We start from the raw sequence: 26482 nt of genomic DNA on the forward strand, positions 1-26482 counted from the left end.
TTTATGAAGAATGATCGTTTCATTTTGTTTTAACAGCGAACACTTCTCTGTTTTTGTAGATTAAATTTAATTATTGCCAATCTATTGCAGTCTAAATTAGTTAAATTCTTCCTTGAAAACGCTTTGAGACTGAACATAAGTGGTAGAAGAATTGCTCTTTTTGAGATGTCAGCTGCAGGAGGTGAGGATTCCAGTATTGTGGAGCATTGTATGTAAACAACCATGTTCAATCAACAACCATGTCACCAAAGCTTCATGTTAAAGTTTATCTTAATGTTTTTCATTTTGTGTTCTGATTTATCTAAACTCTGATACAAAAAAAACATCTTTTGAGGAGATTATTTTATTACTTCATATATATTTTTTACATTTTTATTTTTATATTTAAAGTCATGGGTTAAAATAAATAATATGAGAAAGAATTTAAGATACACTAAGAGCAGGTGAAAGGGTGGAATAAGCCAACAAAAAAGGACAGTGAATGTTTAGAAGTTTTCTTCATTCTTCATTTAAAATTGGTCAGATAAAAGTGTGACAAACTGAGGTAAATAGAAAGAAAGGCACAAAATTGTTGACCCTAAATAGATTAACAAGATGGGAAAACTTGGATTAGTAAAAAAAAAACGCTTAAACATACCACAGATATATTTGTATGTATTTATATGTTTTATGAAGACATGCAAATTTATATGAGGACATTACTTATAATATATTGTATTAAACTATGTTTCCCTTGATAAATTGACAAATGGACTCTATCATGATGTCTTTCTTAAGATTGTGGCACCTTTACTGTTGTATTTGATTAGACATTACAACAGTTATTAAGAGAGCATTTGAGCGCTAACCTTAAACGCAATGTCTACTTTTTTCGGTTTGGTCTTCCTATACTTTCTGTACTATGACATCTTGCACATGTACATAGTCTTTGATTTCATGGGCCAAGTTATGGGTTTTTCTTTGTGTGTGAGAGTAAATTGGTTTTGTTAACATATTAATATATATATATATTACAGAGAAAAGAAAGAAAAAGATTTGCATTATTAGAGTTTTGCGTGAATTGACGCAGGGATGCAACGGGCTGCAAACTAATTAGAAGTAATTAACAAGTGTCACGTGACCCGCTCTCTGAGTCCCAGAGTGAGAAGCTGATTTGTCTGGAGTAAAAACCCAAATCTAAAAGCAAAACGTGTGAGGAGATGAACTGCTGTTCCGTAAAACTGTGTTTGGTATCTTTACTGTCGGCCTTGGCGGCTCAAATGTGTGGCTGCAGCTCAGACATCCAGAGAAGGAGAAGCTCCGAGAGGACGCACCTCGCCCTGCCGACAGTCACGTGCTCTGAGAAAGGAATGAGAGCTGCGTTTGGCCCCCTGGTCAAAGACAATTTGCGTGTCAGAGGTAGAACCACAGTTTTCCAACCCAAAAAGGAATCAGTAAAACAGTTTCTTGTATTTTTGTTCCATAACACTCATTGTAACACTGGTTGATGTCCTGTTCTGCAGACCCTGCTGGTCCCTTACATCCTGTGCTTGGTTCAGATGGATCCTGTGGAGTGAAGCTGAGGAACAACCAAAGCCTCTCGTTTTTTGGCAGATATGACAGCTGCTATGCTCGTGTGGAGGTATTTACATTTTTACACTCCAGTTATTTAAATAAAATGTCAAGTGTCAACTTTCTCTGACATGACAGTGTTGTACTAAAAATGCGGTGTGTTTTTCAGATTATAGTAAATTATGGAAACTATCAAAAAATAAAAATGATTAAAAGCCAAGTTCTACGGCTTATATTTTTTTTACTTAGGGAAGCAAAGTGATGTTCTCTCTTCTAGTCCAACTGACTGGAGAGGATCAATGGATCAGAGTTAATATCAGCTGTCCTCTGATAAAGAGAAGCAAATCAAGGGTTGACCCCACACGTGAGTAGCCCAAACTTCTCTGACTCTAAAATGGCATACTTGGTTTTTATTAGGTTTTTGCTTTTTTCCCTTTTTTTATGTAATGGTTGGAGTTCAGAATGATTTCATGCACCGCAGAGGATTGAATAACATTTTGTAACCTAGTTATGCAGATGACGCTCAAATAAACGTCACTTTTTCTGTTATGGATCATTACGGTTCAAGTCAAACTTCGTAGTTACAGAATTGATTTTTAAATTGAATGTTTGTTTTTATTTCTATTTCAACTATGTTTTAATTTTACTGAGTTTTGGTATTAAAACCGTGAGTTGTATTTGTAACTAATAAAACTATAGTTTTTGTACATTTTGTTGAAAAGTGAAACGCACTTCGTCAAACAAGATTTTTGGCTTGTCCCTTCTGAGTCCCTTCTTTCCTTTATCTTTTTGTCACATATTTGCATTCTGAATAAAATCTCGACTCCTCCTCCAGCATTTCCTGGTGAGTGCATTGTTGAGAAATCTTTGCAAATCCAGTGTGGCCACCAAGTTATCAAAGAAGATGCCTGTACTAAGCTGGGATGCTGCTACAATACTCGCACAGCAAGCTGTTACTACAGACTCAATGGTAAAGTGTTCTGTCACTGCTGCTCTACAGAGAAGTTTTAACGCTCCCGCAATCATCTTTTTTTTCCTTTTCTTTTTTTATACCGTTTTGACTTTTTGTCCAGCATGCTCTCTGGATGGCCACTTTGTGTTTACTGTGAAGGCTGCAGACACCCACCCACCCATTGATCCCAGCACCCTTGTGATCAAGGATCAGCCTCAGTGTCTCCCGACAATCACAACCTCAGATGTTGCCGTCTTTAAGATAGGAGTCCAGGACTGTGGTGCAAAAATGAAGGTAAGGCAACTTATCACAACGCCTAAACCTTGAACACATGGCCTGAATATTGTTTTTCAATCGTGTAAATAGATGGATGGAGATCTGGTGATCTATGAGGTGGAAGTGGAGGAGCTGCCTCCAAAAAGTAAAAGCAGACCTTCACCGTTTAGGTAAGCGTGAACTGCTCACAATGCTGTCACAGAGTCAACAATTTATCCTACCACACTAAGGTACATAAGCAAGTTTTGTGTTTTTTAGTCTCCAAGTTGAATGTGAATATGAGGAATCTGATCTAATACGCGCCAAAGATCTGCGGTCCTTCTATACAGTGACCAATCCCCCGCCTGTGGTCGCACAAGGAACAATCAAGGTGCAGATGAGAATAGCTACAGGTAATGGAAAACGCCACAGCCTGTAATTAAAGACCTACTCTGATGAAACTGTGTTTCTAACATGATCTTGGGGCATTCTTCTGATTGAGGACAAATTTAAAGAAAACTCATCTTAAAATTAAATTTCTGAGTATTTCTTTATTCAAACCATTGTGAATCAGGAGCAGACGATAAAATGGTGTTTGAAAAATATTGAATTTATTATGTTCTGCTCCATTCTGATGCATCTTATAGACGACTAGATCCACGTACGTCTGTCTTCCTTTTCTTGGTCTGAGCTGGCATCCGGCTAAGAACTGTACGGCTGGATAGCGCCAATATTGCTCGCCATGTCTGTTGCACTGGTAATGTTCGGTTGGGGGTGTGAGGTGGTGGGTCTTTAAACAAGTCCTGCCACAGATCTTTGACCATTTCATCCTGTAGATTCATCCTTTACGGCCTTCATTCCTGAGGACCAGCTTCCTCTGACAGTGCCGCTGCGGAAAGCTGTGAATGTGGAAATCTCCATCGCGCAGCCGTCTCCGGATCCCACACTTTTTCTGCGTGTCAGAGACTGCTTCGCCTATCCTACATCCAAACACTCTGTGTGGACTCTCCTCCATGATGGGTAAGAAGTTTGTTCCTGTGGTGATCTGGTAGATCAACACAAGGGCCCTAACCTTTTCTATATAAGATGTCCCAACCCTCTGGATAACTTGGGGAGCTCCGTGCCCGTCGATGAGCAGGGAAGGACTGCCTCCCACTCCCAGGTCAGGAGGTTTGATGTCAAGACATTTGCCTTCATGGACCCAAATACAGGCCACCCAAGCAGTGAGGAGGTATGTGGAACCTGTTCAAATCATGACTCTGTTGTATATTTCCACAAACATAACTGTGCAGTCTCTTATTTAGATGTACTTTTACTGCTGGGTGGAGATCTGCACAGATGATGTTGAGTGTGCGCAGCGCTGCACCTTGATCTGTGAGTGTTTCAGAGTATATTTGAAGTAAAAACTAGATTTTTGATGTTTCATAATAGTTTCCCTTTTTGTTCAGCATCTGAGGGAGAAAGGCAAAGAAGACAAACCAAACTTTTTACACATCAGCTCCAGCTCGTCTCCTTTGGGCCGCTGTTGCAAAGCGGCACTGAAACGGATACGATTACTTGTGAGAAAGAAAACACAAATGTGTGCAGAACTGTTTGAACAACTTAAGATTTTTTCCCCTTTTGCAGTGTTTCATGGGTGGCTGTATCTTCTCCCTGCTGTTGGAGCTGCTCTGGTGTTGGTTCTGCTGATTGTCTGGTTAAAGTTCAGGTGTCAGAAGACTGAGGGGCAGCAAACATATGATGTTCACAGTGAACAAGCTCAATAAATCACTTTAAATAGGATTCTGTGTGTTCACTTATCAGCGCTTAACTTTGTAGTAATTAATGTCAGGATTTCCAGTTCAGTTTCTGGTTTGATCTCAGTGGGATATTTTTAAAAGAATCCACAGCATTTGAGAACTGCTGTCTGATAAAATACATAAAACTGCTGAATGTCCTGAATAAAATGATCACACAGTGCTCTGACTGCCATTCTAATCAGAAAGACTAATCTCAGGAAAAGAAACAAAACTTTAGAAAGAAAAAGCAAAACATTTCTGTTTATACGATGTTGCAAGACTTGGAGCAAAATAAAACTGTGGATTCTGAACTACGAGAAAAATGGGTTCTGAAATGATAGGAACTAATAATAATGGATTGGATTTTTCTGCACTTTTCCAGACACTCAAAGCGCTTACATTGTGTCCATTATTCATTCACTCCTCATTCATACTTGGTGATGGTAAGCTACGGTTGTAGCCACAGCTGCCCTGGGGCAGACTGACAGAGGTGTGGCTGCCAGTTCGCACCTACGGCCCCTCTGACCATCACCAGGACATTCATACACATTCACACACCAGTGGAGCCACACTGGAGGCAAGGAGGGTGAAGTGTCTTGCCCAAGGACACAAGGACATTTTGGCTGGTGGGAGCGGGATCGAACTGCCGACCCTTTGATCATTGGACGACCCGCTCAACCGCCTGAGCCACTGTCGCCCAAAATACCCTGAAAAACAATTATTCCTGCTGGTAAGTGTTTGGCAGAAAGTCTATTCATTTAAATTTTAAATATTCGCTTCTAGTTAATTTCAGGCAATAAATGGAAAACAGTAAAATAAGAAAATGCATAACTGTATCAAACCTAATTGTGATATTAATACATTGACTGGAAGATAAGATTTTGCTATTTTCTAGACCTTATTTACTCCCAATCATTCAAATTCCATTTTATTTATGAACTTTCACCCCTACAGAACATCTCCAAGAGCTTTGCATAGAGTAAATAATAAAAAAATAATAGTAATCATAATTTAAAAAAAAACATTCTACAAAAACTGGGAAAAGTCCGTAAAATCAAATTAAAACCTGAGGAAATATTAAAACCACTTAAAAGCTAAGTTAATAAGATGGGTTTTGAGTTTCTTAAAAACCTCCACAGTGGAGGAAGCCTTCACATCCTAAGGGAAGGCTGTTCCACAGATGAGGCTCACAGTGCTGGAAAGGGGGTTCTCATTCTGACCTTGGGGACCACGAGCAGACCTGCACCTGAGGACCTGACGAGGATCAAACTGTAAAAGTAAATCTGATCAAAATGAAGTCCCAATTCCATTAGGGCGTTTATAAACGAAAAATATCATTTTAACCTTTGTGCTATCCTATGACCCCACCCTTACATTGATGTTATCCCTACCATGACAAAGGCGGAAAAAGGTGGAGAGGATTTCATGTAATCCATGGAAACCAGTGAAGATCACAAATCGGTGAAGAAAAAAGGTTCAGCGCACTGTCTAGTGGGTCTAGATGACCCAACTCCCAACGTTAAAGTGCCTAGGATAGCATTAGGTTTAAAATGAATAATAAAGCTGACTGGGAGCCAGTGCAGAGAATTCAAAATTGGAGAGGTGTGCTCTTTTCTAGTCCTCGTCCGAAGACATACACCTGAGTTTGAACAAGCTGCAGCTGATTAATAGTATTTATCATAAATAGACATACAGTGTTTGGACTAATACATACAGTACACACATGAAACATCAAATCCATAACATAAAAGGAATTGGAAAACAACCATTTGTGGGTGAGCAGCTGAAGTAAGAAGTGGATTTGCACCTTTCAAATACTCGCTAAACTTTTTCAGCTCATCCCAAACCATTTAATTTAATCTAAAATAGTTTTTGTTTCCATGTGTGAACCCAACAAGCTTTAGACTTTCTGTATAGCACAATAAACTAGACATTAACTTTCCTGTCCTTTTGAGTCTGTGTTTGGAAAGGTGAAAATGCTAAATTGCCTCATCACATTCTTGGAGTTTATGCTTTATGGTCTTATTTTGTTCACAGTTGCATTTTATTTGTGCTTTTAAATTTATACTTGTAACCCTTGTGCTATCCTAGGCACTTTAACGTTGGGAGTTAGGTCATCTAGACCCACTAGACAATGTGCTGAACCTTTTTTCTTCAATGATTTGTGATCTTCACTGGTGTCCATGGATTACATGAAATCTTTCCACCTTTATCCACCTTTGTCATGGTAGGGAGAACACGTCAATGTAAGGGTGGGGTCATCTAAGATAGCACAAGGGTTAAATATTTTAAAGTATCCTTCATAACTATGTACCAATTTGGTCATGAAGACTTTTATTACAATAGAGATGAGGAAAGAAACAGCCTAGAGTGAAGTATGATGGGAGCTTTGTGATGTTATAGCATCTGAAACCTGCAGTGTGGAGGTCAACCATCTCTCTTTGGGGAAGGGAAAGTTTCTTTCATACACCAAAGGGATTGTAACCATACCACTAGTAGTAGCACCATTAAAATGTTTAGAGGTTACTTCTCCAATTTTTTGTCACACAGTGCTTTTAAAATTAACCATAGCGTAATATGTGATTTTCTTTCCAAGATATGACTGAAACTAATCTTTCCCTTCTTTTTTTTGCACTATTTAAAGGCCTTATATCACGGAAAAGCAAGTTTTTTTTAGCTTTTTAAGAGTATAATGTTAATTCTTCAAAAAAAAAACACCAAAGCAGTCCATTCACCCTTTTTTGAGTATTCCTCCAAAAACCTGCACTCTTAGCACCAGCCCCTCCCAATCCATGAAAATGAGTGGGTTCTCATCACAAAGATGGGATCAGCCCCTTCCAGGAAGTCTACGCTGTGAGCACTACCACCAAGCTAACACCCACTTTCTCCACGGAGCTAGCAGTGATCGGCAAAACACTTTTGTGAGGCTCCACAATCTGCACATCCATTTTTGCAAAAGTTGGGATGCTTGTTTTCGAAACGCAGACACGCTGCTAAGGCCGACTCTAGGATGATGTCATGAAATGAGCGACTTCCACAAGGAGAGAAAGTCTCTCCGTGCCTCAGAGATCGAGTCGTCTAACTTTCAGGTAAGAAAATTCTTTCATTAAAAAAAAAAAGGATTCTTTAGTGTGTCAAAGGTATCATATATGTGAATATACAAAGAATTAAGAAAAATATGATACAGGCCCTTTAAACTACTTTGATGCTTACATCAAATGATTGTGAAACTATAATTTTCTATATTTTCTCCCCCCAAAACTACCAGTACTTGAAAAAACGGAGTATGATAATTGAATTATCACAAAAACATCTATGGATCAATTGTTTATTAACAGTGTGGTTTAAACAAGACGTCATAAAGAGTCAGTAAGGTTTGAATTTTCTCTGCGCCCTCAGTAGAGCTATTTTCTGTTTGTCCTCTTCAAACTTCTTCCTCAGCTCAGCAATGTCTGTAAAAGAAGAGAATACAGTAAATGTAAGAAAAAAATACAGATGAACATTTTAGCTCCAGGTTACATTTGAACTTGAGTAACTTACGCTCTTTCTGTGTGTTTCTGTGTTGCCAGGTGTAGAAGTTTAGGAGCTCCTTCCTCCTCTTCTTCCTTTTCTCTTTCTGTAGAGTTTTCTCGTTGGCCGCCTCGCTGTGAGGACGAGCTTTAGCGCCCTTGTGCCCTCTGGTGACTTTCACCCAGCCTTCTTCTTCCTCTTGTTGCCGTTCAGCCTCTTCTTTCTTTTGCTCTGCTTCCTGAGAAAAAAAACCACAGGCCTGTGTTACAGTGGAAGGAACATTAATGAGTGCCTGAATCCAAAGTGGAGTGGAGGAATTCACACCTTTTCCTTACGCTCGTCGTAGCTCTGCATAAAGTTGTCAACTTTTTGCTGGAGTTTTTCTGGTTGGATGAAGGACTCTGAATACTGCTGAATCCATTCTGTAAAGGGCAGAGGCACCAAACAAGCGAGTCAAACAAATGATTTGCTGTTTTCCTGACTGCACTGAAAGGCATCACTTACTCTGTACGCCTGTTTTCACCGGACGCTGCTCAGTTGAGACCACCAAGGGGGCGTCAAAGGGATAAGACTTAACTGCTTGCAAACTTGAGGAGTTCTTGAAGACGATGTAACCGACTTTGAAACCCTAAAAGAGATGAAGGTTAATAAGTGATCATGTTAACAGTCAAAGATGCTGAAGGACAAATGGAGGAAAGATTCAAATCATCCCTGCATCTATTATTAATTAGTTTGGTTTATTTATTGTTACTTATGGAAACACTTTAAGAAGCTGGACCTAAAATTCTAAAGAAATTTAAAATCTGAATAAGGAAGTTAAAATGATGCTTCTAAACTGCTTCCTCCATATGCGACTCTTGATATCACAGATATTGCACAGCAAAGTAAATGAAAATCACAAAGACGAGTGCAGGAACACAAACCTGTTTCTCAGCTGGTCTGAAGAGTTTGGATATTTTGGGTCCAGATTCCTGAGATGAACCCGGGTGATCCCTCAACTCAACCGATTCAATGCCGCCAAACTGGGAGAATAATTCTTTCACAACAACCTGAAACAACACAATAAAGAATCAATGAGAGAGGTGGGGAGCCTAGTTGGCTCATGTCTACCGCACACATGGGGGACCCCCACTTCTCCTGGGCATCCTCTTCTTGGGCAGATGGGGGGTTGCCCCCTGCCTTGCTCTCTACTGGACTTCCCATAGGTTGGGCAGGAGCGTGGGGCAGGATGGGCTTTCTGGTGAGCATAAGTGTCAGCTCACCTTTGCACAAATAGTATGCGGGATGGAATGATATGCTTGACACGTGTTGGTTCGTATCCATAAGCATGTGCGTGTGAACTGCAGCTGTACTGTGTACGCATTTACGTGTTTGTGCGTGAAGATCTTTGGAGCCAACAGGTATGTTTGTAACTTTCCAGTGTGTCTGTGGACGGGCCCAGTGTTTAGTTCTAACATCTACACCTGGCAGTAATGATAAATCTCTAGCAATGTGTTGCTTTGCCACTGCGTCTACTTCTCTCTCCCCTTGTTTGTAACCTCATCCCCCATTTCTAACGTCCCACTCTGTCCTCTTCTTTTTGTTATGTCGCCACCCAACAGTTTAGCCTCAAATACAGAAGAGGTTTATACGAATATACACCTCGTGTGTCAGAAGATTCATATCCGTTTGCTCAGCTGCTGGATAGGACAAGTTAGAGAGACAAATAAAACCACAACAAAATAACCAAGAGTATTCAATGAAACCAAGGTAAGTAATAAACTGGGATTTTTTTTTTAATTTTCAGGTTGTTTGGTTGCAAAAAAGTAAGATCAAGCAGACTGAATAAGCCGCATAATGTAAGGCTTTATTCGCTTTACTCTTTTTAAAAGACATTTGAGTTGCAGATGTGAATTTTCTGTCAGCTGAGTCTGTGTAAGACAAAGAAAGACATCTCGGTTATTTTTTTATTTTCTCTTGAGGCTCACCTCTGAACAGTACGGAGGAATGTTGAGCAGAAACAAAGTCCTGTCCAGAGGTCTGTGAGAACTCTTCTCTGTGCGCACTTTGTGCTCCTTCACGTACAGACAATGACGAGCAGCGCTGCCGGAGCTGAACTGTAAGGAAAGGACTGCAGAAGCAGAACCATCAGTACAACGAACAAACGAGTGTCCCAACGTCCCAGACAAGAGCTTCAAATTTACTGGATATTCTAATTTCTATTTACAATAATTTTAGATATCCACATTTAATTTAACTTATACCATACCTGAAAACCCTCCAGGAATAACCCAAGGCTGGCCACTGGCATGTTTCGCCTTGGAGGGCGCCATTTTTGATGTGACGCCTAAACCGGAAGTAGTTTCGTTTCTAACTTTATTTAAAAGCCGACCCTGACAAAAGTCTATGAACAGTAGTTTAACCCTTGTGCTATCTTAGATGACCCCACCCTTACATTGACGTGTTCTCCCTACCATGACAAAGATGGATAAAGGTGGAAAGATTTCATGTAATCCATGGACACCAGTGAAGATCATAAATCATTGAATAAAAAAGGTTCAGCGCACGGTCTAGTGGGTCTAGATGACCCCACTCCCAATGTTAAAGTTTTGATTAGGAATTGAAAAACCATAACATGCTTTGTTTATGTAAATCTTTGTATGTGTGAAAAATTTGAATGTCAAATTAAAATGTTGCTGTGATTCCATCATATTTTGTTTGCAAATCCGTATTTGCCTTTTTGCTTCCCCCGTTTCCCGAACATTTGTTTAATGTTTTTTTCTAAAACATTAACCCTTGTGCTATCCTGGGCACTTTAACATTGGGAGTTGGGTCATCTAGACCCCACTAGACAGTGCTCTGAACCTTTTTTCTTTAATGATTTGTGATCTTCACTGGTGTCCATGGATTACATGTAATCTTCCACCTTTATCGTGGTAGGGAGAACACGTCAATGTAAGGGTGGGGTCATCTAAGATAGCACAAGGGTTAAACAACCCTAAGGACGCTTTTTTCCCAGCTTCAGGACTCACCTGACTGGGATGTTTTGGATCATCACCTTTGGCTGCACTGCTTTCACAGAAACCCTGGATGTCCATTCACTCATTTGTCAAAGATGGGAATGTGTTTGCTTATACAACTTGATGTTTACCACAAAATTATATTTGAGAAATAGTTATATTTAAAAAAAAAAAAAACGTAAGCATTTTTTTGGAAGATAAGACCTAACATCTTTCTAGCTGAAGTATCTCATTTATGAAACTTAAGACTTTTTTTCCTTCAGATTTCAAGGTTCAGTTGACCCAAATTCTACAAATAAATATAAAGTTTAGTTTTAGAGGTAATATGTATTTTTTGTTTGTTTTGTATTTTTAGATACAAATATCACAGAGAGAGGCAGTACTAAGTAATTGGATACTACTGTCATTTGACAGAAACAAAGGTTTCTGTAGTGATTTATTTGAAATCTCATGTTAGTCTTTTCAGTCATTCCAGTTTAAGATATTTTATAACACATTGAACAGAAGAGCTTTAATCATTCAATATTATTTTTAAAGCAAAGATGAATCCCAGGCAACACATACAAAGCTTTCTATTTATTGGCGATGTGTTAGAGTTGTGACAGCTTTCTACTCCTGCTGAGGGGCAAAAGAAAGCAACACAAAGTAGTTTACAGTCTGAAACCAAGTGTTACATACAAACAACAAATGATGGGTTCAGAAAAAGAACAGCTACAAACAGCAGAGTGCCACAAGAGCTGAAACACCCAGGAAGCCTCACAGTACTGTCTGTGTGCCATTACATGAAATAACTTTTATTCTGAAACAAAATCTAATTTAGGTTTCAACTAAACTCACGACGAGGGAACGATTTCACGTGGAACTTAACTGATAGATGCCGATAATGTCATAAAACAGCTGTGTGGCAGTTTAAATGTAAACGTTACATTGCTCAATGACATTTCCACTCATATCAGATCAACATGCCATAATCTTTACTTTACACATGTTTTTTGTCTGAAAGTAATGTTAAAAAAAAAGAACAGAAATGGACATACTCCTCCCTCCTGTTTCACCAAACTGAATAGAACATCACACCACATCGGAAACTTCAAAAGCCTACAGGTGTCATTTGTCCCCACAAACACTGAGTTTCATATTCTCCACAGCCTCATCTAATATTTGTTCACTATCATGAGAGAATGTGGACTCCTGAGAGAAAAAAAAACAACATTTCAAAAGTCCACATTGAGAAACGCAAACAAATATGGTTGGTAATTTACATGTGAGCTAAATCTTGATGCGGAAGGCGGTGGTCTGCGAACTGGGGGCGTCGGAGGTGGTGGTGGTGGTGGACTGCGCGGTGGACTTGAACAAAGCTTTAAGGATGGTCTGGGGGTCCACCTCTGGAGTGGGCTGGGACGAGGATCTCTGGCCGGTGCGAGACAAAGAGGGAGGCAAACCGTCTTTCTTTGTGCTGCCGCCTGTCCCGGGAGTGTCACTCAGTCTCCTGTAGGAACCCAAAAGCTGCATGATTGTCGCAAATCTTCACAAACACGAAACAACAAGCATGCAGAACACTGAATAACACACTGAACTTTTTATGTTTAGGTTTCAGGGGAAGAGTGAAACTTCTCCAGGTCACTTACAGCAGAATAGGCTGATCAGAAGTGATCACATTTCCCTGAATATGAAGGTTACACTTCATAGGTTGACCTTCAGGTAAATAAGAAAAACTGATTAGGACAAAAATAAGGTTTCTTCGTAGGAATAGGATTTTGGATTCTTTTTCCAGAAGCACTCACCATCCAAGCAGCGGTTGTTGTACTTCCTGTACGCACTCACGGCATCTTCTTTACGCACAAACACCACTTCAGCGACGCCGACCTTGACTAGCCGCGCTCGCTTCAAGGCACCGCACACACAGAACAGCTCCTGGAAACGAAAGCACAACACACAGTGAGTCACCGCAGCATCTCTTATATAACACCCAATAACAATTAGAAGAAAAGCTTGAAGCCTGAAGTTCAATCTGCTCACCACTATGTCTTCCTCTGTGACTCGTGGATGCAGGTTGTTGACGGTTATTTTGGTGCCTTCCAGGGGGCTGAAGGTGGGCTGCATCAAAAACACATCAGAATTAGAAGCAGGTGTGTATGTCAGTAAGATGGGGATCACTGTCTCTCATTCCAATTTGTCTATGATGAACTTTTATTCCACTTTCAGGGAACCTGCTGTTTTCACAGTCAAATTATACAGATTTAATTCACTAAAGTAGTGAGTAGTGGATTTGCAAGGTTATTATCAACATGCTGCATAGTGAATAGTGGATTTTCTAAATACTGTTTGATATACAGAGTAGGAGTGTCAAATTACCGCATTAATCGCGATTAATTACAGACAAATTAGTGTTGTTTTTTTTTTAAATCATACTAATCTCATTTGTAATCTATAACTATTGTCATGTTCTCATACATTTGTAATTGAATAATTTTAGCCATATTCTGTCCTATTCCAGTTATGACCAGCCACAGTTGTGAGACAGAAGAGCTGAATGCGATGAAGAATGAAGTACACTGACTCACCTGTGGAGGAGTTGGCGCTGTGGTTATGGTCTCTGCTGTGCTTTGCTGAAGAGTCCTGGAGACCGGCTGCAGCGCTGCAGCGGAGGTGCGTGCGGCGGCCGTGCTGGCGTTTGGTCGGGTGGGAGCCACGGGGACAGGAGGCCGTGGAGCCGTGTACGCATCGTTTTTAACCACCTTGGTGATCGGGGCCGACATGGAGAATGTGGAGCCCACAGAACCAGACTGTGAGAAAGAGCAAACACGACCAGGAGTAATGAAAACACTCCAAGTATGCCTTAAATGAATGGGTTTAGCTGAATGTTGTGCATCTAAGCTTACCCGTGATTGCAGCATATTGTTGGCAGTTGTGAACTTTATTTGTTTGCTGGAGGTCCCATCAATGTCATTCAGGTCAGGCTTAAAAAAAGAATAACATGGTCACATTTGTTCTATCAAAAATTCCTACAAAAAAAAAAAAAAATCAATGGTTGATCACGCACACACACATCTGTCTGTCTGTCTGTCTGTCTGTCTGTCTGTCTGTCTGTCTGTCTATCTGAGCTCAAGGCCCCAGCTGACAGTGTGCTCAGTAAATGTCTCAGGCAATGGACAGCAGAGGATACAGTGCTGGAGGACAGATCCTCATGGGAGGACAAACCCCTGCATGGGATGTACCACCAGACCATAACTGAAGTGGCTGATATCAAGAAATCCTACCAATGGCTAGAAAGGGCTGGCCTACAGGACAGCACTGAAGCGCTCATCCTGGCAGCTCAGGAACAAGTCCTGAGCACCAGAGCAATAGAGGCTCAGATCTACCACACCAGACAAGACCCAAGGTGTAGGCTGTGCAAAGAGGCGCCTGAAACAATCCAGCACATAACTGCAGGGTGTAAGATGCTGGCAGGGAAAGCATACATGGAGCGCCACAATCAAGTGGCTGGAATAATATAGAGGAAGATGTGTGCAGAATATGAACTGGAAACCCCAAGGTCAAAATGGGAAACACCTCCGAAGGTGGTAGAGAATGAGAGGGCAAAGATCCTGTGGGGCTTCCAGATCCAGACTGATAGGATGGTAATGGAGAACCAACCAGACATTGTAGTGGTGGATAAAGAACAGAGGAAAGCCGTTGTGGTGGATGTGGCAGTGCCAAGTCACGGAAACATCAGGAGGCAGGAACATGAGATACTGGATCCCATTGTTTGTGTCATAAATACATAAAGGAATAGAACTACCTGTGCAGCTGCACGTATTCCACTTGCCATCCCTAGAGGTCGTTGCTGTGGAGAACAAATTGATATTACAAAATGAATAAAAACAAAACTACGGTGGCCCTGAAGTTCAAACATCAACAAATTACTCAAAGCAAAAACATATTAAAGACCACAACAACAATTTAAAAAAGTGAAACAAACAATAAAACAAAAATCACATTTTCAAAAACACAATTCCAAAAAAATGAAATGTTTTGAAAAAATAAATTTCCAGAAATTGTAATGAAATGTTAAAAAACAAAACCCTATAAGAAACTGGAAACGGTACGTTCTATGAAGCATCGCTGATTGATTGACGTTTGAGTTTTATCAAATGCGTCCTTAATCATTACACCACTAAAGGCTTTATGGTCAGTATGGAGCATATCCAGAATCAGCTCATGACAAATTACTTCTGGGTAAAATAATGGAAAAACTTAATTATCCAATCAGCAATGTCCCATAGTATCTACCTTTTCCAGTTTCTGTAAAGAAGAAAAAAAAAAAGGTTCCAGAAAAGTAAAAGTAATTTCCAGAAATCAAAATGAAATGTAAAAAAAAGAGGAAACCATTGAGTGATTTGTGGGAACCCCTGATGTCACTTTGCTTCAAATCTGCTCACGATCTAAACAACGGCCCCTCACCTGTATGGTCTTGGTAATTTTTAGAGGTGGAGCCATGGCTGATTGTGTCGGCGTTCCTCCAAGGCTCCTCTTGAGGCTCAGCCTGTCGCGAGCATCCATCACTCTCCCATTGTTGCTCAGCTGCGGTGCAGTGATGCCTCTTGCACTCAGTCCTTGTACAGCAGAGCTAAACTGCCGCGCATTGATGCCAGGAAAATGACTGACGGTTTGAATCTGTATGGGAGGAACCAGAGTTTTGCTCTGCAGCTGCTGTGAAATCACTGCTTTTAGCGTCGTTTGTGCAGGGATGCTGGAGAGCGTCTGCCCCTGCTTTCTGGATGTGATCATCTGCCGGGCGTCCTGCACAGCTGATGCACCTCCCCTGCCCTGAATTTTAAAACGGGCGTCTTTTTGGACAAGTTTTTCTCTGGCATCTTTTACTTGAAAACCTGGAATGAAAATGTTTGTTTTAGAGGATCTGGGAAAAAACATTTCATCCAAGAATCAAACATTAAGATGAGCTTTACCCTTTGTTGTTCCCACGCCAAGCCGCTGTCTCACATCACTTGTTCCAATGATTTGTCTGGCATCAAAATTTTTCCCATCCCCTCCTAAACCCCGTCCAAATGGAGGCCTGAGGACAAGATGAGCCATGTCAACAAACAGCACAACCTAGAAATGACAATCCCACACAAGTGTACTACATTTGTTTTGTATTTTATATTTTAAATAGTATCTTTATGTCAGATCCTGACTTTTATATATTATTTTAACCCCAATGACAATAAAGAAAGTTCAGATTCTGATTAACCGCAACAATAGGAAAATAAGGTTAGAATGAATAAGGACCAAAAAAAAATTTTTTCACCAAAAAAAAGGTTGTTTGCAAATAACGAGTGGGCAGGCTTCATCTGTTCTGCATCCCTTTACACATGACCATACGCCTGCTATATGTGCATATACACCAGAGGAAGAAACAGTTGCTACTAATTGGTGTGCAAGTGAATCGTGCCATATTACAAATAATTAGTAATAATATAGTAATAATTTTAATCTTTTGAAATTCGAAAATATTTCAAAAATACATTAGAAACCCTATAAATGTAATAAAATAAATCAAAACCAATTAAGCAATATTTTAGATTGATGACAACAACTAAAGTTAACTATTATATGGGATGTAAAAAAAAAGCTTTCTTTAAAATGGTCTATATTTGGCTCCAATCACTCTCCAATCATCTTTCCATCTATTGTAAAAGCCTTCCCAATCGTCTTTTAGTAACGATTATGTTGTAATTAGCCAAAATCAAATAACCTGTGTCATTTTCTGGGACATCCTTTTCTCCAGAGCAGCAGTAGTTTATTAGAAATTCCCCTATGAGTTGTGTTCTGGACTGTTGGCTGGAAGTAAGCCAGGCCCCACTTCCCATCATCAGCTTCTTTACACTCACTTCCACTAAGTTACAGCCTTTCACACACCCCGGTGTATCAAAAATGGTAAGCAAAATTGAAGCTACCCAGTCGTACAGTTTTGAGCCAGGAGCCAGCTTGGATGAAGATAAACGAAGACGTACATGGATGTAGTTGTCTACAAGTGGATGCATCAGAATGGAGCACAGCAGGGAGCTTGTGGCCCACTACGACACTGCAACAACCTTTGTTTGTCTGCTCCTGATTCACAACAATTTAAATATAAAAATCCTCATAAATGCAGCAACTTAAGCTTAATTTTCTTAATATATGTCCTTTATCATCAGATAAAATAAATACCACAAGAGAATGAAACACATCAGAAGAAAAAAATTCATTGGAGAAAGGAAAAGGGAATAACTTTTTAGACAAAAAGACATCACTGACCAAACTTACACGAAATACTAGTGGTTGGAAAAAAGCAATTGTGAAAGTAAAATTAATAGCTACTTTTATATATCTTTTGGCGTAAATTATTTCTATACGTTAGCCAAACCTTGCTAACGTGTCCGAGGCTACCCAGCTTAAAGCTACTTTACTTATTTACTTTGCTTGCGTAAGGCCATCCAGCACCAACTGAGCAATCAAACAACACGGATTTATACCTAGGAACCAGGTAAGTAAACAAGAGCCCATTCGTTAAACAGTACTGCATGCCTTAAGAGTTATGAGGAGAAACCCCGCTTCGCTATAAGCACAACTACTACCAAACTACACACATCCACCAAACATAAGAGCGAAACAATTCTTTTCATTTTTACGTTTTCTTATAACTACCAAAACTTAACAAGTGTTTTTTCTGGTTAAATAACCTCTAAGTTATTACCAAACGTGAGATTAACATCTTATTATCCGAAGGCCCACAGCAATAATGCTACTTTAGCTTAGCGTTCACGATGCGAGCTGGAGCTTTCGGTGCTCACTGGTCGACAAACAGCTTTCAATGTGCATGCTGCGTTTACACATTTCAATATTTGTTTAGTATCATAAACTTCTATTTTTTTCTTTACTTTAAAGTGTTTGTAGGTACCGTTTAACAGGAACTTTGAGGTTAATACCGCGCCGACGTATGACTTCATCCAAAGAAACGTCTGCCATCTTCTTCTTCTTGCTTGACTATGCGCATGCGCCACTTCAAGACAAAGTTGTCCGCAAGGAGTACTACGGGGAATGAGTTAGGCCAAAATTCATGCCAAATATTGTTTATAACATCAAAATTTCAAACTAAATTTAATTGTACTTAATGAAAACTTCCTTTATAATTTAGTGAATATATTTTAAGATACATTTTGCTGAAGTATAGTGTACAGGAAAGAACCTAAAGTACAAATACCTTAAGCACAAATCCCACACGCCCAAATAGTTTACCCACAAACCATTGCGCTGTTGCATTGAAATCCAATGCATGTGTATCTAAAGTTGTTCTTGACTACGGAATGTATTAGATCGTCGATCATATTGATGAGCTATTATTATATAACATTTTAAGTCGATGTTAAGTCTGTGTTTACATTGGTAGCATGAAAACCATGAGTGAGAGTTCTTTGGCACTGTGTCTATACTGCTGTGAGGACGTTGTCTCAGTATGCCTTAAACTGATGAGTAAGGAAAATAACGATGCGGGGTGACGCCCGTATCCTCGTTCACAATACGAGAGGAATTTTTGACGGGGCACAGGCCTGCCTGCTGAGGTGACTTGCTTACTTCGCGAGATGCCTCGTGGGACTGGGGTCTGCCCTACCCTTCCCCAAATGTAAAATATAACTACTCATATCACCCGACCCGGAACCCTATTAAACACATTATTTTCATAATTACTCAATACATGTACTTTAAATCGAAGATGCAGACACATTGATGATTCATGATAATTAACAATCCATCTAACACTGGAAATAGTTGAGGGAAATGGTAATTTTCTTTCAAGTTATGATTGTTTCATTTATTGACTTTCTTTTAACTAGTTTTAACTGGTTTACAATTTTTAATGTAAATCCATTTTTAAAAATGAGATTATGACGTATTCAATGTACCCCCCCCCCCAATTTTGTGTTTTTTGTAAAACAATTATTATCTCTGCCCGCACAATGCCTGCGAGGGTATTTAACTCAATTTCCCATGATGCACCGTGCTTGGAACAGATCAGATGTGCACAGCACAGTAGCTGCCTGTCACAGCTCCCTCGCAACGGAACCTGGCGGACAGGACAAATGGCAGCGGCTCTGTCCCGCGCCCTCAAACTGCCCGGTAAGATGATGCTGGACTCCAACGGATCGTCAGCAAAGCGGTCCGGTTACGTGTTTGAATGACAGACGCTAGGCGCGTGCCGCTTTTAGCTTTAAATCCATACAACCGACTTTTTGAATCCCCACGTCACGTTCTACCGAAATATCCCTCGTTTTTATGTCGTCATTCTATGATTCTACCATGAAGGTCAGTTTCTCGCGGGGGGGTTACCGGTCAGTCGGTCATCCCCTAAGCAGGATGCTGTGTTGCGGTCAGCGCGTGAGCTTTAGCTGCTAACCGACGTCCAAAACCAGGAGAAGCCGCGCACCTGCAGTTCCAGCGCGCGCGCGCAAAGATCAGGAGGAGAACCGAGCAGGCCCCAAAAACGAGATTTCTGTCATTGTAAACAAAGGAAACTATAACATACACTGTCATTAATTGCATAAATGTTATAGTTCATGTTTATTACATTGGAGGATTATTTATTTGAAAGGTTTTATTCATAAAAACAGTTTATTATAAATTTCGTTAATATTCTGTCACCTATTTTTGGACAATCCATTTCTGTTTTTTTCATATTTTGCAAATTGAAAACAATGAAAATATATTATTATATTAAAAATTTAGTCCCCCCCCCTCCTATGTCATAACATTATTTAATTTTCAGTTAATAATTTAACCACCCGGGGCATTTTGTCTGGGTTTTGGCCACAAACTGTTACAAAAAAGCCCATAAAGATGAGGCAGACTCGTTTCACGGTCAGTTCTGTGTGTCTCTGCAGGGAAGAAGGGCTCCGAGCTGGGGGAGTACGACCCCCTCACCCAAGCGGACAGCGAAGATGAGAGCGAAGAAGACGACCTGGTGCTCAACTATCCGCGGAATGGCCTCAGCCGGGACAGCTGCCTGGCGTCCGGCTCCGCCAGCCTGCGTGGAGGAAGATCCCGCCGAATTGTGGGTGCCACTGACGACGTGCAGGAGGAGGATGAGGAAGATGAGGATGAGTGGATGGAGAGGCTCCCCAAGAGGCAAGACAGAGACAACGTCAAAGCCTCCCAGTACTGGAGCCACAGGGACTCGGCTCGGGAAAAGATGGGGGTCGACGTGGGGCCGGCGGGAAGCTCTGCATCAGGCATTCGTGACACAGACGACAAAAGAGGAAGGAGCAAACACGCTGTCCGGAGTGCGTTTTTCCTGGTGCCTCTGTTCTGCGCCACATCGCTAGTGTTGCTGTGTGCTTTCCTGATTCCCTGCCAGAAGCGAGAGCTGCAGAAAAAGCTTCAGTGGGAGAAAGCGCTGGGGGATGCAGGAGGTGAGGAGGTTTCCCTCATCACAGATGTTTGCTTTTTTTCTGAATGCCTTTAAGAAACATAAATACTCATTAAGAGCTCATTTTGCTGGTGATAACAGTAATTACTGAGACTTTCTGTTGTCAAGGCAACATCTGCCTTTCATTTGCTGCAGTTAACATAGGATCCTTCAGAAAACCATTCAGGATTCAGTTTTTTTTTAAATTTTTAAATCAACCATGCAGTCAATTCATCTCACTTTTCTGTGCAGGCGTCACTCCCCCCCCACTGGCATTATGGGACGTTGATGGAGATTCAATGCAGGATGTGCTCCTGGGCGTAACATCCAGATCCAATGACACGCGCTCAACTCCAGGAAACAAAGGTGAACTCTGTGGAAGATCAGAGCTGATCTAACCTGACCGTCTTCTCTTCTTGGAATGATGAACTAGAGCTTTTCATGTGAGAAGGGAGGTGTCAGGTGCAAAGGGCATGAGGATGTTTGGCACAGTGAAATCTTTCTTGCTCCTCAGCCTCATATGATCATTGATAGAGTTTAAAAAGGGTTAGACATATGATAAAGATCAGAAAACACACTAAACTCAGTTTCTACTGGACATGTAAAACTGCTGCCGAACGGTCTTCTTGTTGTGTTTTTAATGAACCTACTCTTCTCTGCGCAGTTTTCAGCGTGGTGGCCGCTTCTGCAGTCGGCGGTCTGGAGCTGTGGAGGAAGTCCATGCGGGAATCGGTCATGTGGATCCAGTGCGGGCTGCAGCTCAGCGGCGAGCCGTCATGGCCGGTGTGCTTACTTGTGGGAAAGTCCACCATCATGGCAGTCAATGGCACCACAGGTGAGAGTTTCTCCAAATCAGACGGCGCTTTTTGTCAGAGATGGCAGTCAGTTGACAGTAAAAACACAGGCTGTGCTTTTAGCGGAAAGCTCAGAATATCAACATTTAGATCATTTTTATTTATTTATAAACTTAATGACCTTTTCAAAACCAAGAAAACCAACCGTTTTTTTGTGCGTGTTATAGGGATGTAATTTTTTTGAACAAAATGCAAAAATCCTCCACAGTTTACCAGTGGGTGCAAAGCTGTGCATTCTAGGAAATATGTTTAAAATTACAGACTTTTTATGAACTACAGCAGAAACAGTTAAGGACCCACTCCAATGAAAACGTTGTTTTTAACAGGTTCTTGTGGGATTTTTCTCATGATGGAGGACATGTATAAAGAAAATTGCGATTAAAATGGCATTTCTGAGTTTTTCTTTATTCAAATCTTAAATCAAGAGCAGACAAAAAAATATTGTTTTTAAAAAAATTGGATTTTATGATATAAAAAAATATGCTGGGCGGGCCATAAGCTACCTGCTCCGCTCCATTCTGATGCATCCACCTGTGGCCGTCTAGATCCACGAACGTCTTTGTTTTCCTCACCTGAGCTTGGATCTAGATCAAAACTGTAAACAAGTCGGATAGGGAGTTGAGGCAGGCTTACTCTGCGTCAACAACTCAGAGGTGAATTTCTGATTAACTTCGGCCGCTCTGCAGAAACTGTGTCCCAGAAAACAACATCTTTTTTTCTTTGGCTAAAAAAATGGAATTATCACCATAAAAAGACTTAAAATTGATCAAAGGGTTTTAGAATGTGAAATAGACCATAAAGCAAAGATAGAAAAAATGGAAACGAATCCCTCTTTTAGTGAATATTATGGATGAAGCTAAATCTGTTTTGGCTGTGTAGGAAAGAAGCTGTGGTTGGTGCCGCTGAAGAACATTGAATCTCAGGCCGTGCTGCTCCCGGACCTTCAGGGGGACTCAGTCCCGGATCTGCTTGTGGCCACCCTGCCCACAGATGAGGTTTGTCTTTTCTTACACAATACCGGCCAGTTTATTGTTCGTTTTCACTGCAGCATGACTGAAAGCATTACTAAATTGGACAGATTAAACGTCCTTACTGCAGCAGCTACAGCTCTGATCCATTCAACATGTTGTGCTGTGAACAAGCAGAAGACCAATGCCTACATTTAAAGAAATCCATTCAAAATGGATTTATTTAAATGTAGGCATTATACCCATTAGTGTAAAAGGCAATGGAGACAGCGTTACCTAAAGCGATTTAAAGGGTGTACATCCCGGCTCACCTGCTCCATTCCATGCGAGTGAACAGGTGAACTCCCCTTATAATCCCCACTACACCCAACACACCAGTGCAAACAGGAAATCATTTGCATTCAAATAAACAGAAACACTTACAGTTTTGGCCCCTACATTTAGCAAACTGTCTACCTGTCAGAGTCAATCGGATGTTTTTCCTAAATCCAACATATCTCTGCATTTTAACTCATCTAATTCTGCAAACATAAGATGAAGGTTTGCATTTCTGAGTTTTTACATTCAGTTCGTATGTTTGATTTCTCATATTTCAAATGCAGGCTTTAGATTTGTCTTTGACTTTAATTTCTGGACTCACCGGAGCGAAGCTCGGACATCCCGTCCCCTTCAACCTGACAGGACAGGGAAAACTGATCGGTCCGTTGCTGCACGAAACCCAGAAAGGAGCTTACTGCATCCTGTTTGGAATCGGTGAGGAGACATAGAAAAGTCGTCAAACGTCAAGACAGATTATTTACATATTAAAACAAAAAAAAAACTCCTTTTAGAATGTGCAGATCTGGCTTTAACCCTGAACGTTTCATCTTTCAGGTAATGTTCAGGCCATCTTCTTGTGGGACCTCTACATTCGAGCCACTGGAGAAATGCCGCTGACTCAGAAGCTTAGGAGGAGGGATCCAAAATGGGAGGGGCTTAAAAAAAACAACTCTTCCTCTCTCATGCACATCTACAGGTATTCCTTAATGAACGCCTTAATGATGTATTTGTCTGTCAAAATGCTAACCTGTGACTTACTTGGTGCTTGTTGTGTATTCTGTACTCATGAAGCTTTTTCTTGGCGTTAAATGACTGATAATGAACTTCATGATCAAATCTGGACATTAAATCTTACTTATATTTTTTCTTATTTCTAACATTCCTCAAATCAAGGATTCTTGTTCTGCTGTTTTAAAACAGATTTGGTTAATTTGCTCTCCAAAAATATAAAAAAGAAGTCAATAGTTTGAGTTAAAACACTAAATAATAACACTTGTTTTTGTGAATAATTTTATGTTTTTTAGAGGAAGAAGTCGTGCATAAAGAAAGGGAAAGTTTAAAATCTTTAACCTTTTTATTAACTGCTGCAATACTGTCATAAATGTTATTTAGTAATATTTTAATAGGTTAAAATTAAAACTATTATGTGATTGATTTTCTCGTGAAGTGCATAAATAAAATATAGAACTTTTGATAAAACTCCTCTTTTATGTTATGACTTCATTATAAAATTGCCAAATTAAAAACACAGAAAAATGGATTTATTATAAAAAATTTGGTTCTAGGATAAACTAAATTCTGATAAAATTTTGATTTATGCTGCATATTTACCAACTGAAGGATAATATTTATGGTTTATTTAAACTTCATTGATCTCTGATACCACATTTTGACTGTTCTCCTCCTCTGCAGTGGATCTGAGAGCGTGGAGTTCCTGCTGCCTCTTTTGGCAGGTTTTGGCAACAAGCGCTACAGCCTGGACACGGTTTCCAACCTGAACTCCTCCAGAAGTGACTGGGTGTTGGTGTATGGAGCCAGCAAGCTGTCTGTGCTCAGGCAGAAAGATCTGCACAAAGAATGGACCTTCAGTTCGCCTCCAATCCACAGGTATGTGGATCAGTGTGTGCTGTGAGATCCCTATGTTGTGCTCACACACACACACACACACCCACACACACACACACACACACACACACACAAAAGTAGCTGAAAGATGGATGTTTCCTGTCACAGTCAGCCAGCTGTGGGACACTTCAATGATGACGGAGTCCTGGATCTTTTCATTCAGCATTCAGCAAATGGTATCATGAAGGTAAGGTTTTTCATTTGAAGGGGGGACAAATACTGTTTGTCTTGAATTGATTGTCCCCAAAACTCCTTTTTGTCTCTTTAGACGCTCATCGTTAATGGTTCGAACGGTCACCTCTTGTGGGCAGCAGAGTTTGTGTGTCCCCGTCTCGTTTTGGACACGTCAGTGGTCTCCACCTCAACGGGCCAATCAGCCTTCCTGTTCTGGGCCAGCGAGCCAATCACAGCGCAGAGAAATGCGACCAAGAGTACGGTGAGTCTGCTCTGACTATTATTCTGATCTTTAAGGCAGAATCATCATCTCAGCCATCTTTCAAATGTCCTGAACTCATGTTCTGTCCACTGTCCAGACTGCACCAGGGGTTTCAGCAGCAGAGCCGCTCATCCGGAAACTTTTCCTGATGCATCCCGCTTATCCCAGCGTCCTGCTGGAGCTCAGCTCTACCACAGACACAGCGGTCACATCTGCAGGTACTCACAGAATGACCACGAAGATACACACAAGACAAAAACAGCTCAACGTAACCCCAAGGTCCTGAAAGATTCCAATTCACTCTGTTTTAATCATGTCTAATGTCAAATATATACATTTTTTACAACCATTTATATTTGTAAATATGGGGTGGGCAGAAGTAGAGCGGTTGACCACTGATCGAGAGATCCCTGGTTTGGATCCTGCCCTGTCCCACCATATGTGATTGACACTGGACCCCACATTGCTCCCATGTGGTTATAGGTTGGCATCAGTGTTAGACACCGGAGCCACCATCAGTGTGTGAATGTGTGTGTTTATGGATGAACAGCACTGTGACTGTAAAGCACAGTGCTTTTTACACAGTTTTATTTACAAAAATCTCTTCTATCCCTAACAAACAAATCAGTTCCTACTTGGAAAAATAAACTGCATCCACTGCTGCTGAATTTAAAAAAACAAAAACAAAGCTCCAGTTCGTTACTCACACACACACAAAAAAACATCTTTTTAGCCTCTTAAAAGAAACAGGAACCATTTAGTTTTAGTGAGTGGAAGATTGTTGTTGCCACATCGTAATAGAAACATGGCATTATTTTTACTTTTAGACTTTTCTCTAATATTAATACATAAAAAATCCTGACACTGACCACTTTCTCTGACAGTGAGTTACCAGGAGCATCCGAAAGACGTCACCTACTTCACCGTGTCGTCTCGGCCCACACCTGACTCTGATCCCAGCGCGCAGATCCTCAAGAGCATGAGCCTTAAAGCTGCCATCACCAACAGCAGAATTGTCTGGTTGGGGAACAGCACCAAGCCAGGAGCAGCTGCTAAACCGGGAGCCTTTGAAATCAACACATTCTTTAGGCGACTGACCTTCAAGCCTTAGGTGAGACAGTCATTTAAGGTGAAAAACGTTGTTTGAAGTTTATTAACTGCAGGGAATGTTTCTTTGTGCAGCAATGTGAGCTGGTTTTAGGAAATCCAGAGCTGAACAAGTGCGAGGAATCATGGACAAAAAGGGCAGAAGTGACCAACTGAAAAGACATTTCCAACTAATATGAAGATATTGACAGTCTGTTATGGTCCCTATGCTTGTTTTTTTTTTAAGTTAATTTTATGTTTTTGAAATGTAATTGTTGTTTAGTAAGCAGTAGTTTCACTTTAATATTACTTTACCTTTCCCAGTAGTTTTTTAGAGACAGTAAAGCATAAACAATAATTGTTCAAGAACAAGGAAATGTGTTTCAGTTTTACACATAGCTCTTCCAAGACCACATTATGTTAGAAACAGAACTGATTGTTTTCTTTCTGTTCATAGTCTGTAAATATTTGATGCTGTACAGTATTTATTGCCTTAATGCACTTTTATGTTTAATTTGATAATGTAAATAATCCTGTATTGTTTACCATAAGCTGGAACGGAACATAAAAAAAGTTTAAAGCATTTTAGTTTGTGTTCATCACATTTACTGGAGGCGTAACGATTAATCAATCAACTTCGAGGCAATTTCTATTCCAACAATCCAACCAGGTCGATCTGTCTGAGGCAAGTTGTTAATCAAATCGACCTATACGGTTCTAAAATT

At 40.5% G+C, this 26482-nt stretch overlaps 4 protein-coding genes and 1 non-coding gene across 5 annotated transcripts; 3 read left to right on the plus strand and 2 right to left on the minus strand.

Annotated features, from left to right (window-relative positions):
• Positions 1-917: 917 nt before the first annotated feature.
• On the plus strand, positions 918-4540 carry LOC101157297 (zona pellucida sperm-binding protein 4). The gene is made up of 12 exons (XM_004071806.5): positions 918-1398; positions 1503-1621; positions 1801-1915; positions 2387-2521; positions 2625-2797; positions 2870-2949; positions 3038-3171; positions 3595-3778; positions 3845-3989; positions 4063-4132; positions 4207-4317; positions 4385-4540. Exons 1-12 carry the CDS (start codon positions 1200-1202, stop codon positions 4522-4524), a joined length of 1605 nt encoding a protein of 534 aa, XP_004071854.1. The 5' UTR covers positions 918-1199; the 3' UTR covers positions 4525-4540.
• Positions 4541-7850: 3310 nt separating this feature from the next.
• rrp7a (ribosomal RNA processing 7 homolog A) lies at positions 7851-10450 on the minus strand. The gene is made up of 7 exons (XM_004071805.4): positions 10295-10450; positions 10014-10156; positions 8970-9095; positions 8551-8674; positions 8371-8468; positions 8077-8284; positions 7851-7988 (listed from the first exon to the last, which is right to left on the minus strand). Exons 1-7 carry the CDS (start codon positions 10356-10358, stop codon positions 7903-7905), a joined length of 849 nt encoding a protein of 282 aa, XP_004071853.1. The 5' UTR covers positions 10359-10450; the 3' UTR covers positions 7851-7902.
• Positions 10451-11606: 1156 nt separating this feature from the next.
• On the minus strand, positions 11607-18117 carry poldip3 (polymerase (DNA-directed), delta interacting protein 3). Its single transcript, XM_004071804.5, has 10 exons — positions 17968-18117; positions 15995-16101; positions 15489-15916; positions 14827-14871; positions 13928-14005; positions 13610-13831; positions 13065-13142; positions 12830-12959; positions 12674-12740; positions 11607-12534 (listed from the first exon to the last, which is right to left on the minus strand). The coding sequence occupies exons 1-10, from the start codon at positions 18033-18035 to the stop codon at positions 12315-12317; spliced, it is 1443 nt and encodes a 480-aa protein (XP_004071852.1). The 5' UTR covers positions 18036-18117; the 3' UTR covers positions 11607-12314.
• Positions 18118-18522: 405 nt separating this feature from the next.
• On the plus strand, positions 18523-18676 carry LOC111947841 (U12 minor spliceosomal RNA). Its single transcript, XR_002873791.1, has one exon. It is a non-coding gene; the product is annotated as a U12 minor spliceosomal RNA (small nuclear RNA).
• A 349-nt stretch (positions 18677-19025) lies between these two features.
• On the plus strand, positions 19026-26340 carry fam234b (family with sequence similarity 234 member B). Its single transcript, XM_011478521.4, has 13 exons — positions 19026-19184; positions 19946-20473; positions 20722-20835; positions 21134-21304; positions 22203-22318; positions 22894-23044; positions 23165-23306; positions 24023-24217; positions 24344-24422; positions 24504-24671; positions 24769-24889; positions 25556-25782; positions 25854-26340. Exons 1-12 carry the CDS (start codon positions 19148-19150, stop codon positions 25780-25782), a joined length of 2049 nt encoding a protein of 682 aa, XP_011476823.1. The 5' UTR covers positions 19026-19147; the 3' UTR covers positions 25854-26340.
• Positions 26341-26482: the final 142 nt, after the last annotated feature.

Source organism: Oryzias latipes, chromosome 8 (genome assembly GCF_053564925.1).
Source record: "Oryzias latipes strain Hd-rR chromosome 8, Olatipes_Hd-rR_3.1".
Lineage (NCBI taxonomy): Eukaryota > Metazoa > Chordata > Actinopteri > Beloniformes > Adrianichthyidae > Oryzias > Oryzias latipes.

Excerpts from the sequence above, each read along its gene's own strand:
- poldip3 (XM_004071804.5), bottom strand. The coding sequence starts at position 18,035 with ATGGCAGACGTTTCTTTGGATGAAGTCATACGTCGGCGCGGTATTAAC. Across the intron at positions 13,143-13,609 it reads CAGCGCCAACTCCTCCACAG|CCCACCTTCAGCCCCCTGGA; the intron begins GTGAGTCAGTGT and ends TTTTTGATGCAG. Across the intron at positions 12,960-13,064 it reads TCACAGAGGAAGACATAGTG|GAGCTGTTCTGTGTGTGCGG; the intron begins GTGAGCAGATTG and ends TTTCGTTTCCAG.
- LOC101157297 (XM_004071806.5), top strand. The coding sequence starts at position 1,200 with ATGAACTGCTGTTCCGTAAAACTGTGTTTGGTATCTTTACTGTCGGCC. Across the intron at positions 1,399-1,502 it reads AGACAATTTGCGTGTCAGAG|ACCCTGCTGGTCCCTTACAT; the intron begins GTAGAACCACAG and ends CCTGTTCTGCAG. Across the intron at positions 1,622-1,800 it reads GCTGCTATGCTCGTGTGGAG|GGAAGCAAAGTGATGTTCTC; the intron begins GTATTTACATTT and ends TTTTTTACTTAG.
- rrp7a (XM_004071805.4), bottom strand. The coding sequence starts at position 10,358 with ATGGCGCCCTCCAAGGCGAAACATGCCAGTGGCCAGCCTTGGGTTATT. Across the intron at positions 8,675-8,969 it reads TCAGACCAGCTGAGAAACAG|GGTTTCAAAGTCGGTTACAT; the intron begins GTTTGTGTTCCT and ends CATCTCTTTTAG. Across the intron at positions 8,285-8,370 it reads ACGACGAGCGTAAGGAAAAG|GAAGCAGAGCAAAAGAAAGA; the intron begins GTGTGAATTCCT and ends TTTTTTTCTCAG.
- fam234b (XM_011478521.4), top strand. The coding sequence starts at position 19,148 with ATGGCAGCGGCTCTGTCCCGCGCCCTCAAACTGCCCG. Across the intron at positions 21,305-22,202 it reads GGCAGTCAATGGCACCACAG|GAAAGAAGCTGTGGTTGGTG; the intron begins GTGAGAGTTTCT and ends TTGGCTGTGTAG. Across the intron at positions 23,307-24,022 it reads TCTCTCATGCACATCTACAG|TGGATCTGAGAGCGTGGAGT; the intron begins GTATTCCTTAAT and ends CCTCCTCTGCAG.